Source organism: Triturus cristatus, chromosome 7, assembly GCF_964204655.1.
Source record: "Triturus cristatus chromosome 7, aTriCri1.1, whole genome shotgun sequence".
Classification (NCBI taxonomy): domain Eukaryota; kingdom Metazoa; phylum Chordata; class Amphibia; order Caudata; family Salamandridae; genus Triturus; species Triturus cristatus.
The window spans coordinates 490825982-490838130 of record NC_140590.1 but is presented as its reverse complement, the minus strand read 5'-3'; the positions used below and the strand labels follow the sequence as shown (position 1 = coordinate 490838130).

Sequence of the window (12149 nt, the reverse complement as noted above, 5' to 3'; positions counted from 1 at the left end):
GCATCATGGGGGGAAAGCAATTCCTCCGTGGGTGACGGCTGTAAACTAAGCTGGCCATGCCCGAATCCAGCTGGAGGAAGAAATTGCCAGACTGACGGACGAGTGGGGGACCTGAGGTGCCTCTGGGGAAGGCTGTAGCCGCAGGGACGATGAAGAGCCCACCCTGGAAGATGCCACGGAAAAGGCCACGATGCGGTGTCCCCTCTCTGGGGAAGAAGAGACAAAAAGTTGACAAACCTCCGGAAAGGAGGGGGCCTCTAGAGACGAGTTGACGACCTGACGCCGGCACGGCGCTGTGGAGTCTGCCACAGGTGCCGGCATGATGTCGACTGGTGCCGGAGGGGACGTCGAGACGACCTCTTCCACCACTTCGCCCCAGGAGAATGGGGCGGGGCCGGCCCCCGGGTCGGCGAATGAACGGCACCAACTCAGCCTCTGACGAAGCAGCTGCCTGCGTGGAGAGACGAGAGGGACCCAGGGACGCGCCCCTAGCCAGCACCCACGGCGCCGCCAGTGTCGACAGCCGTCGGCGCCTGAGCGGCATCACCTCGGCTTCGGGCAAGTCCGCCGCGTGCCCAGAAAACCAAGGAAGACTCGGGGGCGAGCCGCGAGTCCCGGCGACCTCCCGCGACACCGCAGGGACCCCCCTCGGGGGTTTGCGGCAAGGCAGAGGCGCCGTGGGCCGAAGGGGGGAACCCCATAGGGCCGCACCCCGACGACACCACACCTCCAGAACCTGAAGCCGAACCCGTCGGCGACGGAGCCGCCAGCGATGCCGCGGAAGGCCCCGCACGGCAAGGGATCTGCGGACGTCCCATGAAGAGGAGGAGGAGGGGCCAAGGAAGCCTGCAGAGCTGCAGCATAGGCCTCCATTTGGACCTTGGTCGCCCCAACGCCGGGAAACGGCGGGTAGCGTGGCGACAAATGTGGCCGCATGTCCCGCGGAGAACCCGCGCCCTCTGCAGAGCGGGGACTAGGCCTCGGTGATGGGCGATGTTGGAATCGGAAGCGGCGATTCTTGGACCCTTCCGTGGGGGACGGACGTGGAGAGGGCACCGATCTGGACAACCGGGCTGAAAGGAGCTTCATCCGGCGCTCCCGCCGAGACTTAGGCTTCAGAAGCTGGCAAGCGGCGCAGTCTGTGGAGTCATGTTGCTCGCCCAAACACCACATGCAAATAGGATGAGGGTCCGTCACCGACATCTGATGCGCGCAAGACGAGCACGTCTTAAAGCCCGAAGGCATTCGCACACTGTCCCACAATGCAAAGCGTGAAAAGAAGGCCTGAAAACCGGTCAGGGACACGATCCGAATCCGCGTTGCACGCGGAAAAGAAGGAAACTGATGTCAGAGCGCCGGGGTGGGGCTTATGTAACCTTTCTGATGTCATGCTCGCGGATACGTCAGGGCGGAGTAACGTGGTACCGCCGCCTGGCGTGCAGAGATGCTGGGGTAAAGAAAGTTTTCCGGGTCCAGTCTCACGCCTGGGGATAATTCTGCGTTAAGGAATCTGCGGCTAGTAGTCTCTTTCAGATATATAAGTCCCCTCCGGCAAGCGGACGTCAGTTTCTTCTTTTCCGCGCTGCAACGCGCATCTGAAGAAGTGTTTCCTCAAGCCATTTTTGGCCTCCTTTGACAGTTTTTCGTTGTTGGGAACAGTGTGCCCTTTTTCTCCATGGCTGCAGGCTTTAAGCTTTGTGAGCCTAGTAGTTGACAGATATCGGTTACAGACCCCATACGATTTGTATGTGGTGTTTGGGCGATCACCACGACACCAAGGATTGCGTCTTATGCCAAAAGCTGGAAGGTGCTTAAAGACCGTCTTATGAAGTTGCTGGCAGGGCTTATGTTGCAATCTTCGGAGACTTCCCGGCCTTGGTCTTCGTCGTCCCAGAAAGAGGTCTGTTTGCGGGGTCGATCTACAAGTCAGAGCCAGCTCAATGGATGCTGTTCTCCATAGATGTCAAAAGGTAAGAAGCGGTTGAAGTCACAGTACCCCCGCTTTTACCGCTTGGAGAATCTGTCTCCCACGGTGTAGGAAAGTGCCCCTATTTGCATGGTCACCCCACACTTTTTGCAGTACATCTGATGCAACCTGACTAGATGTGCCCTGGGTCTCTGCCAATCAGGTAACCAGGGCCTGTGTTCTTACCCCAGACAGTACCTTTGTATCCACAACTGGCACATTTCTGCCCACAGGTAAGCCCCTTGTATAAGCTACCATGGGTACCAAGGGCACTGTGACCAGAGAAGGCCTCTAGGAACTGCAGCACCTGTTGTGCCTCCCTTAGGGGCCCTGTACCCAAACACCCACACACTGCCATTGCAGACTGCATGTTTTGGTGCAGAGAAAAGTGAAGAGTCGATATACTACACAACCCTGTGTGCCATGCCTGCATCTCACCACCTGAGGCCTAGGTAAGTTACCCCTCTAGCAGGGTGCACTAGCCCTCAGGTGAGGGTACAGTGGCATGAGCCATGTGCCCCTACAGTCCGCTCTTAGACATTGTAAGTGTAGGAAAGCCATAAAGAGTATATGGTCTGGGAGTTGGTCATTACAAACTCCACAGATCCATAGTGGCTTTAATAAAACTGGGAAGTTTGGTAGCAAACTTATCAGAAAAATTAAACCCACACTAATGCCAGTGTGGGATTTAATGTAAAATGCTATCAGAGGGCATATTAGACATGCCCCCTGAAAATCGACCAGCCCTAGAATGATCCTGAATGGCCACCCGCCATTTGCCACCATCAGACAGGTTTCTGGACCCCTGGATAGAGAGCCTCCGCTCTCTGTGTCCAGAAACAAAGCCAATCCTGGTTAGAGGTATCATGCCTCCTACCCTAGGAGGTACTGGGTCCACGAAGGGGAAGCTTCAAAGGCCTGCTACCTTTGTAATGCGACCGCGCAGCCTCTGCTGCTAGCAGCAGTTGGCAGCACCCGGTTTGCAACCCCACTTCGGGCAGGAAAACTTAGGAGAATAGGAGTTGTGTCCACAGACCTGGAAACTAGTTACCTGCAACCTAAGAAGGACGAAGAAGACACCATGCAGCGAAGCCTGAAGATGATTACTGACTTGGCCCCAGCCCTAACGGCCTGTTTCCTGCTTCTAAGATCCTGAGAGAAGACAACGGCTGTCCTGCGGTCAACTACTTCCAGAAACCCAAGGAAGACTGCCTTTGAACTTTGAAATAGACCAGAACCCCAGAGGATTGGGGTTCTGTCCCCAAAAACCGACACAAAGGACTCCATTGCCCTGCAGATCAGTCCTGCCCACTCTGCACCTGACGCCTCCGGCCCCGTGTCCAGGTGGGACACCAATCCAGAACAGGTTCCCATTGATCCTGACCTCAAGTCCAGCGTTGGCTGACCCCTGCTGGACTCCACGATGCCGCCTGCAGCCTGAACCCAGAGGCTTTCCCAGTCTGCGACCAGCTCCACTAAGAAGACTTTGACGTCTAAAAGCATCACTTGCACCCGAAGCCCATGGGCCTTGGTAAGCTGAATTGACGGTGCCCCTACGACTCTCTACATCTCTACTGCCATTGGACTCCCTCCTGCAACCTCTTGTGCGACGCCTCGAGCACCCCCAGTCTCCACTGAAACGCATTGGACCGTACTCCTAAAGACTACAATTGTAAGTTGCGTACTTACCTGTGTAACTGCATTATTGTTTTCCTCCATAGGATAACACTGAACTGTTCAGAAATAACTTTTGAACGTGAAAAGTATTTTTATCCAAAAACGTACTTACCTTATTGCAAAGATCTTGGTCTTAAAACTCAAAGCTTATTTTCATATAATTGGTCTCCTTTTTGAGTCGTGCGTCAGTTATTTGTCATGTGTGTGTGCAATAAATGTCTTACACTCCTCTATGCTAGGCCTAAGACTGCTCGACCACTCTACCACTAATGGAGCATCTTGGGGTTTGCATTGAGCCCTGTACACTTTTGGGGAATCTCTGGAATCTGTCCATATACAGAGCCAACTTCCTACAGGGTGGCGCAACAAGTGCTGCAGTGCCTGAGGACCACTAACTTACAGGCCCTGGGCACCCCTAGTACTATAAACTAAGGACTTAGAAGTATGTTAGTGTATGCCAATTGGCCAATTAAACACACGTTTAAGGGTCAAGGCACTGGCACTGAGGTCGGGTTAGCAAACCTCAGTTCACTCTGAGTGGACAAACCAGCAGCATTAGTCCAAAACTTTGGGGGTGACTGTTAAAAAAAAGGCATTTCCTGACAGCTTTCTATAAAAACAATCATACAAAAAAATACATTAAAAACAAGAATGAAAATTTGCCAAAACGTCTCCATTCTACTGTGGCATCAGAAGTTACTGGAATAACAACCACGAACCACTTCCGGTGTAGGCACCCTTTCAATAGCCCCTTTGGCCAAAAGAGCTTGCACTTCCTGCCGTAAGATGGACAGATGTTTTTGTATTAGTCGTTTCTGGGGATGGCGAAAGGTGTAGTTGAATGGCTATGAAGGGTAAGGCGTATCCCTTCCAGACAACTTGAAGGACCCACCTGTCTGATGTTATGGCCTGCCAACCCGGTAAAAATCGATCAATTCAGCTCCAATCGGCACCACAAACCTGATGATGATCGATCACACACATTTGCTTGCAACAGTCCTCACTGGGTTTAAAACCTATTGTTTTGGGAGGTGACATTTCCTTTTCACACTGTAAAATTTGTCAGGTGTAGGGGGTCTTAAAGAGACTAGAGGTAACTTTGGATTTGCGTCTGGGGCACGCAAAGAAAGGAAGTACTGACATCAACGTGTAGAAATACATCCTATATAGGCTACGCAAGTCATTTCCAGAGCTGAACTGTAGTGTGGCGCTGCACTGCACTACCTACTGGTGTGCAAAGCTACTGCCGAAAAGTTTCTGGATCTGGTCTGACAACTATGAAATATTCAAAAGGTGAGACACCTGCAGTTATAAGTCTCTATCAGAACTACTACATAGATTTAAAAGGTCTCCCACTTAGTTAAAAGAAAAAAGCACGTACCCCACTACTTATCTGCATAATCAACTTCCATCTACTGTTAGGAGTATCAGGGGCCTGGTTATCGGGGAGATAGCCATTCATGTCAAGGAAGTACCACTTAGCCCTGTACCACTTATCAAACAATAGAGTTTTGGTGAGCTGCATCATTAAAATATTAACATGTATGTCTGCTGCACTTCTAGATTTCTACTTTAACTTACCTAAGTCGATTTTTCAGAGTGTTGACCTCTCTAGTTAGGACTTCGGTGGCCTCAGTGGAATCATCCAGCTCACGCTGAAGCTTTCGTCTGGAAGCATTAGCACGTGTAGCTTCCTCTTCAGCCTCCTCCAGCTGACGCTTTAACTGTTTCATTCTTGTGTTGGCTTTCTCCATCTGAAAGTAATTATTGCATAACAAATAACATAATCCCAACACACTGTGTTAAAGAGCACCATAGCCTAGAAAGCAGTGTTGAAAGTAGATGCAGATTGGATTACTGCTCTCAATTAGGCGTGTTCTTATGGCACATTCCTACATAAAAACAGGTCAATGGTATAAGAGTCATGAAAACAGGTGAACATGTTTAATCTGCCCTCATGATGAGAGAAGGAGAAGAGGGTATTAGTCAGGGGTGCTCGAGCAAGAGTCTTCATGTCATCTCTTCTATCTATTTCATGTTGTGAATAGTCATACGTTCTGCATTTAAATCTCAAAATTAATGTATCCTTGCTGTGGCCTCTTCAAGACTGCGGATAACAATGAATTCAGGTGTCAGCAGAAGACTTTATTATGCGCCTACACCTATAGAACTGCTTTCTGGGGATCTTATGAGCAACAGGTGTATAGGGCAAGCTCATGCAAATGTTGTAATGTGAGGATATTGTGCATGCACCATTATGTTGGAGAAGACCCCTCACAGTATTAGAACAGTAACCTGTTCATGCGTCTGTCTCTGTCAACATCAAGAACAAGTTACTTACCTTCGGTAACAATGTATCTGTAAGAGACATACTTTAGTTATAGATTCCTTACCTTAGAATTACCCCCAGGCATCAGACTGGATCTGGAGAATTTTTCTGTAGCAGTACCCCTGCGCGTCGGTAGGTGGCGTTGGTCGACTTTGCGTCTGTCGTCGTGGCAACCGGGATGACATTGCGGTGTCTACTTAGACGCCGCCCCTGCGTGCTGACATCAGTGCTGACAAGACTTTCCATGCCAGAAGCGCAGAGCCATGCAAGACACTGACCTCTGGCGCACAAAACTAGGTCCCTATCGATAGAAGTCAGTTTGCAGAACGGGGAGGATGGACGGGGCGGTAAGTAATCCGTCAGCACTACCTCTGCGCGTTGAAAGGTGGCGTCGGTCGGCAGCTGCGTTCGCCGTTGGGGTCGTGGTCGCCGGGGTGAAGTTGCAGTAGCTCCTTAGACGCTGACCTCGCGCGCTGATGTCAGTTCTTTTACAAGACATTCCACGCCAGAAGTGAAGAGCCATGCAGACACTGACCACTGGTGCATAAACTAGGGCCCTTAAAGGGAATCCCTTACTCTAGAAGACAGTTCGCAGAATGGGGAGGATGGGTGGGGCGGTAAGGAATCTATAACTAACGTATGTCTCTTACAGAGACATCGTTACCAAAGGTAAGTAACTTGTTCATCTGAAAGAGACCATTAGTTATAGATTCCTTACTACCTTAGAATAGATACACCAACATTGCCAACCCCGGAGGTAGGTCTGCGAACTAAGTTCACACCAGAAAGTCCTGGAGAACAGAACGGCCAAAAAAGCAGCCTCCCTGGCTTGATATCCAGGCAGTAAAGCTTTGTGAACATGTGCAGGGATGCCCACGTGGCTGCCTAGCAGGTATCAACCAGCGGAACTCCACGTCCCAAAGCAGTAGAGGCTGCCGTTGCCCTGGTTGAGTGGGTGCAGACCTCCCTCCTATTTCGTTTGTGATGCCACAGTGGGACTTGAATCTGGTTCTTACTTATCTCAATTGTGCTCCTTACGAGCCCCTTCACAACTGTCCTCTTCCTCTCTTGACCTTGAAGACTGCCTTCCTGGTTGCCATCACCTCCGCTAGGCGAGTGAGTGAGCTCCAGGCTCTTTCTTGTAAGCCTTCTTGTTTGTCCAAGGCAGGGACATTGACCTAGGGGAAATGCTCCAGGGTCATCACTCATCTCTACGCTAGACTGCAGGGCCATTTCGCAATGGAGAACAATTTGAGATTGGTGGAACAACACGCTGAACACAGACATCCTGGACAGAGTGGGGGCTCGCTGTCTACAGTCGGTTAGGCAAGTGACATGAAACGTACGGTTCACCTGATACAGTTCTATTTCTCACATCATGCATATCTGATGCCAAGAATGATCAGGCAAATGTTCCTGGAGCAGGTAGAAGATGCCCCAGATGTGGAACAGAGGAGGCAGACTTTGTGCTTATGATATTGGCGTGTGCGGTGCTCTCTCTCTTCTGGCAACAGGTCGTGCAGACAGTGATGGAAATAAGACAGTTTATTTCCCCTAGACCCGTTGTGGTGTATTCTTGACGTAAGGTGTATTTCCAGAAAAATGAGAGGCCTAATGCTGTTTCAGAGCTTAATGTACGAGTTACTTACCATCGGTAACGATGTATCTGGTAGAGATGTTGTCTAGCCGCAGATTCCTTAACTTAGAATATCCCCAGGCGTCAGACTGGATCCGGAATTTTTTTTGCAGCAGCACCTCTGCGGCCGGGGGACTGCGCCACACAACCCCGCCCTGACGTCATCCACGTACGTGACGTCAACAAAGTCAAATAAGTCCCTCCCGGCGCACTGACGTCAGTTTTCTTCGGAGAAAATGTTCCGCGACACAACACGGAGCCACCAACAAAAAAAACAAAAAAACTGTGAAAGTATGGGAACAGTGTGCGAGAGATGAAAATCCATGAATAAAGAAGGAGGATAGTGCAAGACACCATCGTAAAAGACAGAATTAGACACTGCCTACATATAAGTGAAAAAGTTGTGAGAAAGAACCCCGCAAGCAAAGATCCTTCCCAAGTGCAACAAAGGAAGAAGATCGCAACAGACAGAAAAAGACTTATTACCATGCAGAACATCAGACAGAAATAGACTGTCAGTACCATGTAGAACTGTGTCATCTGGCAAGAACGTAGCACAGAGAGAACAACAGTCCACCGCAGGAAGGTATGAAAAGACTGGCACCTCCCCTGTAGTAATGGAGGTCTGAAACAGAGGTCAACAGATCACCAAAGAAGACGACTGTAGAGGAGACCAGAACCCTGAGCCAATAGACAAGGTGGGAGGGAAGGCAACAGGGGGAAAGTAAATGAAGATGAATCTCCTGGTGAAGGTTAATCAAAAGGCATAATTTTACAGGTAAGAAACGCTTGAGAGGGCGACCGGAGCAGACGCTTGAGCGCCCGGCTCCGTCGGTCCGTGGCCTCGGACTACTATCCTGATGCCCATCCTCGCCGATTCTCGAGGTGCACCGTGTGCGAAGACGCGCTGACCGCGCTGCTGCTTTCCCGGAGTCTCAACCCGCCCGGATGCCCGAGTTCTGGGTGCTTTTGTCCTCGGCACTGAAACCCTGCGCCCTTACGGCCTTTGCCGGCCTCCTGGAAGCTCCGCAGTCACCGGACCAGCTAGCGCTAACCTGAGCCTTGCGGTCCCGATCTCGCCTCGCATCATGGATCGTTGCCGGATGAGCCCGGGGAGAGACGGCCGGACACCTTCTGCACCCTGTGCCTGACAGGCTGGAGCGGTGGGGTGGGCCCCGGTGCGGTGAGTCTCCTGCCCCGCTCTGAGGACCGAGCTGTGGGGGGCTGCTGCCCCCTTTGCCTATTGCCTAGCCAGCGGCGGGGGGACCGGCGAGAAGATAAGCGACTGTCGGCCTTTCCTGTTGCGGCGTAGACCTGAGGGGAATTGACCCCTTGCCACGACCCCCCCCCCCCTGGCCATTGCACCGTATAGCGGCAAAACATGGCGTTGAGTGCCTGCTCGCGGCTGGGGGGTGATACTCCGGTCTCGCCCGCTGCCCACTTCGCCCTCCCTCTTCCGGACACCAGCTCCACAGTGCCGTCCCGGATTGCCGCCGATGTTGGGGCCCAGCTTCCGCTGACATGCGGCTCCGTTCTGGCCGTCCTGCGGGACTTTCAACTACAGATGTGCGCTGGCCTGCAGGCGCTGAGTGAGAGGTTTGACCCCATACTGTTGGCTGCGGGCCGTGAGCGCACTGTTTGTCATCCACAGGGCGTGGGTCTCCCGGTGCTCTTGTCCTCTTGCGGGGACGCAGCGGCGGTGTATGATTGTGCTACACTGGTGCCTTCATCTAGCGCTCCCGGCGCCCAGGGTCCACCGCTCTCCACCTCAACTGCGGATACTTTGTCCCCCTGGTCATGGCTGCCTGCTTCATTGTTCCCTGCCTCACCGCGTCCGCGAGGCTATCCTGCTGAGCGATACCTAACGGCTTCGAGGGACCGTCCGCGGTGGCCCACTGCTGCCTTTTTGTGGAACTCCTGTACCTTACTTGCCAGGTTTGGATTTTATGTGGTGCAACGAGGGACCTCAATCGATGGTCGGCGGCCATTTCGTGATCCTACTTCACCATCCTCTCACAAGCGGCCATCTTGTCTTTGTCTGCTCGGGACACGGGGCCTTCACGCAGGAGCTGGTTTAATCCCAAGCCCGCGATCGGGCCAGGGCTAGACTGACTTCTATCGCTATGGTTTGTGGACGGGCTGGCCTGGGACTGGGACTGTATGTATGTTTTGCGCGCACTCGTCGCGACTTGTATCCCTTGCCTAAACTGTGGTGCCATGGTATCTTTGCATGCCGTTTTTTGGCGTAGAGGGCTCTCAGTGTGTGGGGGCCATACCGGGCTGATGGTTCGGGGCGCTCTGGTGTCCAGTGGGCTCCTCCCCACCTTCTTTTCTGTTTTCTTCCCTTCTTTACTCTGTTCCTACTCTCTCTCTTCTCTATATTTCGGGTTCATTGGGCGACAGGCACTATGCTGGGGGGGGGGTAGGCCGTAGCCTCCGCATTGGTGTAGGGTGGGGGGGTAATACTCTGTTCTCAATTAGTTCTATGGGCCTTTCTTCTTTTATGTCTCTGTGCTCTACTCTCTTCGATTCGGGGTCCGGGTGTGGGGTGGATCGAGTGGGGGCGGCTCTGGAGGGGCGCGTACTTGCTCATGTGACTATCCTGATATATCTCTGCACCGCCTCACCGATTGAGATTTTACTCCCATTGTTGTTCTTACTGATGTTGCTGCTCGCCCGTGTGGTGAAGCTATCTTGCGGACTCGAATCTACTTTGCTCTTATCCTTCATTGACTTTTTTCTCTGATAAAATTATCAAAAAACTTAAAATTAACCTTCACCTCTCCTTCCCCGGGTTTCGAAGATATCTCCAGTATGTGACTCATAACCTGTTGTTAATCCTGACCGTTGATGCACGGGGGCTGTAATGTGGGTATCAGTGCTTTACTGTATCGTGGCCGGCCTGACGGTTGTAGGCCCGTATTTGTTCTTTTAAGATGCACGAATAAAGGTTTTTTAAAAAAAAAAAAAAAAAAAAAAAAAAAAGAAACGCTTGAGAGGGAGTCAGCTGTATTTTGGTAACAGAAACCCCTGAGAGGCAGTCAGCTGTATTAGGCACATCTCAAAGGGACGCAATAATGTGAGCACCCATGAGAGAAAAACCAATGGCAACTGAAAAAGGGGCCAGCGGAGAACCCCACTTGGCAAGGTCCTCGCAGAACGGGGAGGCTGGGTGGGCGTTAAGGAATCTGCGGCTAGACAACATCTCTTACCGAAGGTAAGTAACTCGTACATCTGATAGAGACATCTAGCCGCAGATTCCTTAACTTAGAATAGATACCACAGCCATACCCCAAAGGGGAGGTGGGACTGCGACCGGAGAACAGAAAGCACCAAGCATTTGAGCCGGTAACAGAGTGACAGACAATGGGGAAGGCTGTGGCGGAACAGCCAGACAGCAACCCAAATAGCTCGGATGAGCAAAAGATAACGGGATGCAAGACATCCCAAAAATGCCTTTCAAACTAATGACTTTCAAGAAAGGAGACAATAGGGGCTTGCACCTGAGAGAGATGTTACTTCCCTTCTGCAAGCACCAGTGTTGCCCTAAATGGGGGAACACTAGTGAGAGGTGCAGCCCATTGTTTAGGGAGACTAGCTGGCAACCGGGAAGGAGAGTAATAATCGGTTATTAAACAAGTTTTCCAGGGGTGTGTAGTGCTCTTGGTAGTGACACCTCTGAGTTGGGTTAGTAACTCCAGTGCGCAAAGCACAAGTTACTTACTTGTGTAACGATATATCTGTAAGAGACATTAGTTAGTGATAGATTCCTAACCTTACCTTAGAATATCGTCAGGCGTCATACTGGATCCGGAAAGTTTTCGTCAGCAGTACCCTTGTGCGTCGGTAGGCATCGTCGTTCGGCTCCGCGTACGTCGCTGGCATCGTAGTCGCCGAGATGACGTCGTTGGAGCTACTTAGATGTGCCCACGCGTGCTGACGTCAGTTCTGTACACAACTTTTCCACGCCAGGAACGCAAAGCAATGCCAGAGACAGACTACTGGTGCAATAGAACTAGGGCCCTGAAAGGGATGACCTGAAGCCTAGAGAACAGTTCGCAGAATGGGGAGGATGGACGGGCGGTAAGAAATCTATCACTAACTGTCTCTTACAGATATATCGTTACACAAGTAACTTGTGCATCTGAAAGAGAAACGTTAGTGATAGATTCCTTACCTTAGAATACATACCCAAGCAATACCAACCCCGGAGGAGGGTCTGCGAAATGAAATCGCACCAGAAAGTCACGGAGAACCGACCGGCCAAAGAAGCCGTCTCTCTGGACTTGACTGTCAAGGCAATAGTGCTTAGTGAAAGTATGCAGCGAGGCCCACGTAGCTGCCTGACCGATATCTTGCAGGGGGACACCACGTCCTAATGCTGTAGTAGCCGCTGTCACCCTGGTAGAATGGGCGCGCAGCCCAACCGGAGGTTCCTTTTTATAGCCAGAGAGTAACAGGTTGTTCGAGGCATATGAGCTGCAGATCACACACTTGCATTAGATCGCTATCTGGTGTTGGGCTCGGCTGCTTGCACTTTG

General features: G+C 51.6%; 1 protein-coding gene across 4 annotated transcripts in view; it reads right to left on the bottom strand.

The window, feature by feature from the left end:
• Positions 1-12149, bottom strand: part of MYH10 (myosin heavy chain 10) — a 1171079-nt gene that overhangs the window by 42949 nt on the left and 1115981 nt on the right. For all 4 annotated transcript variants that reach the window (XM_085616842.1, XM_085616841.1, XM_085616843.1 and 1 more), the window contains one exon: positions 5225-5397. In XM_085616842.1, coding sequence (XP_085472968.1) covers positions 5225-5397 — 173 coding nt within the window. The remainder of the gene's footprint in view (positions 1-5224; positions 5398-12149) is intronic.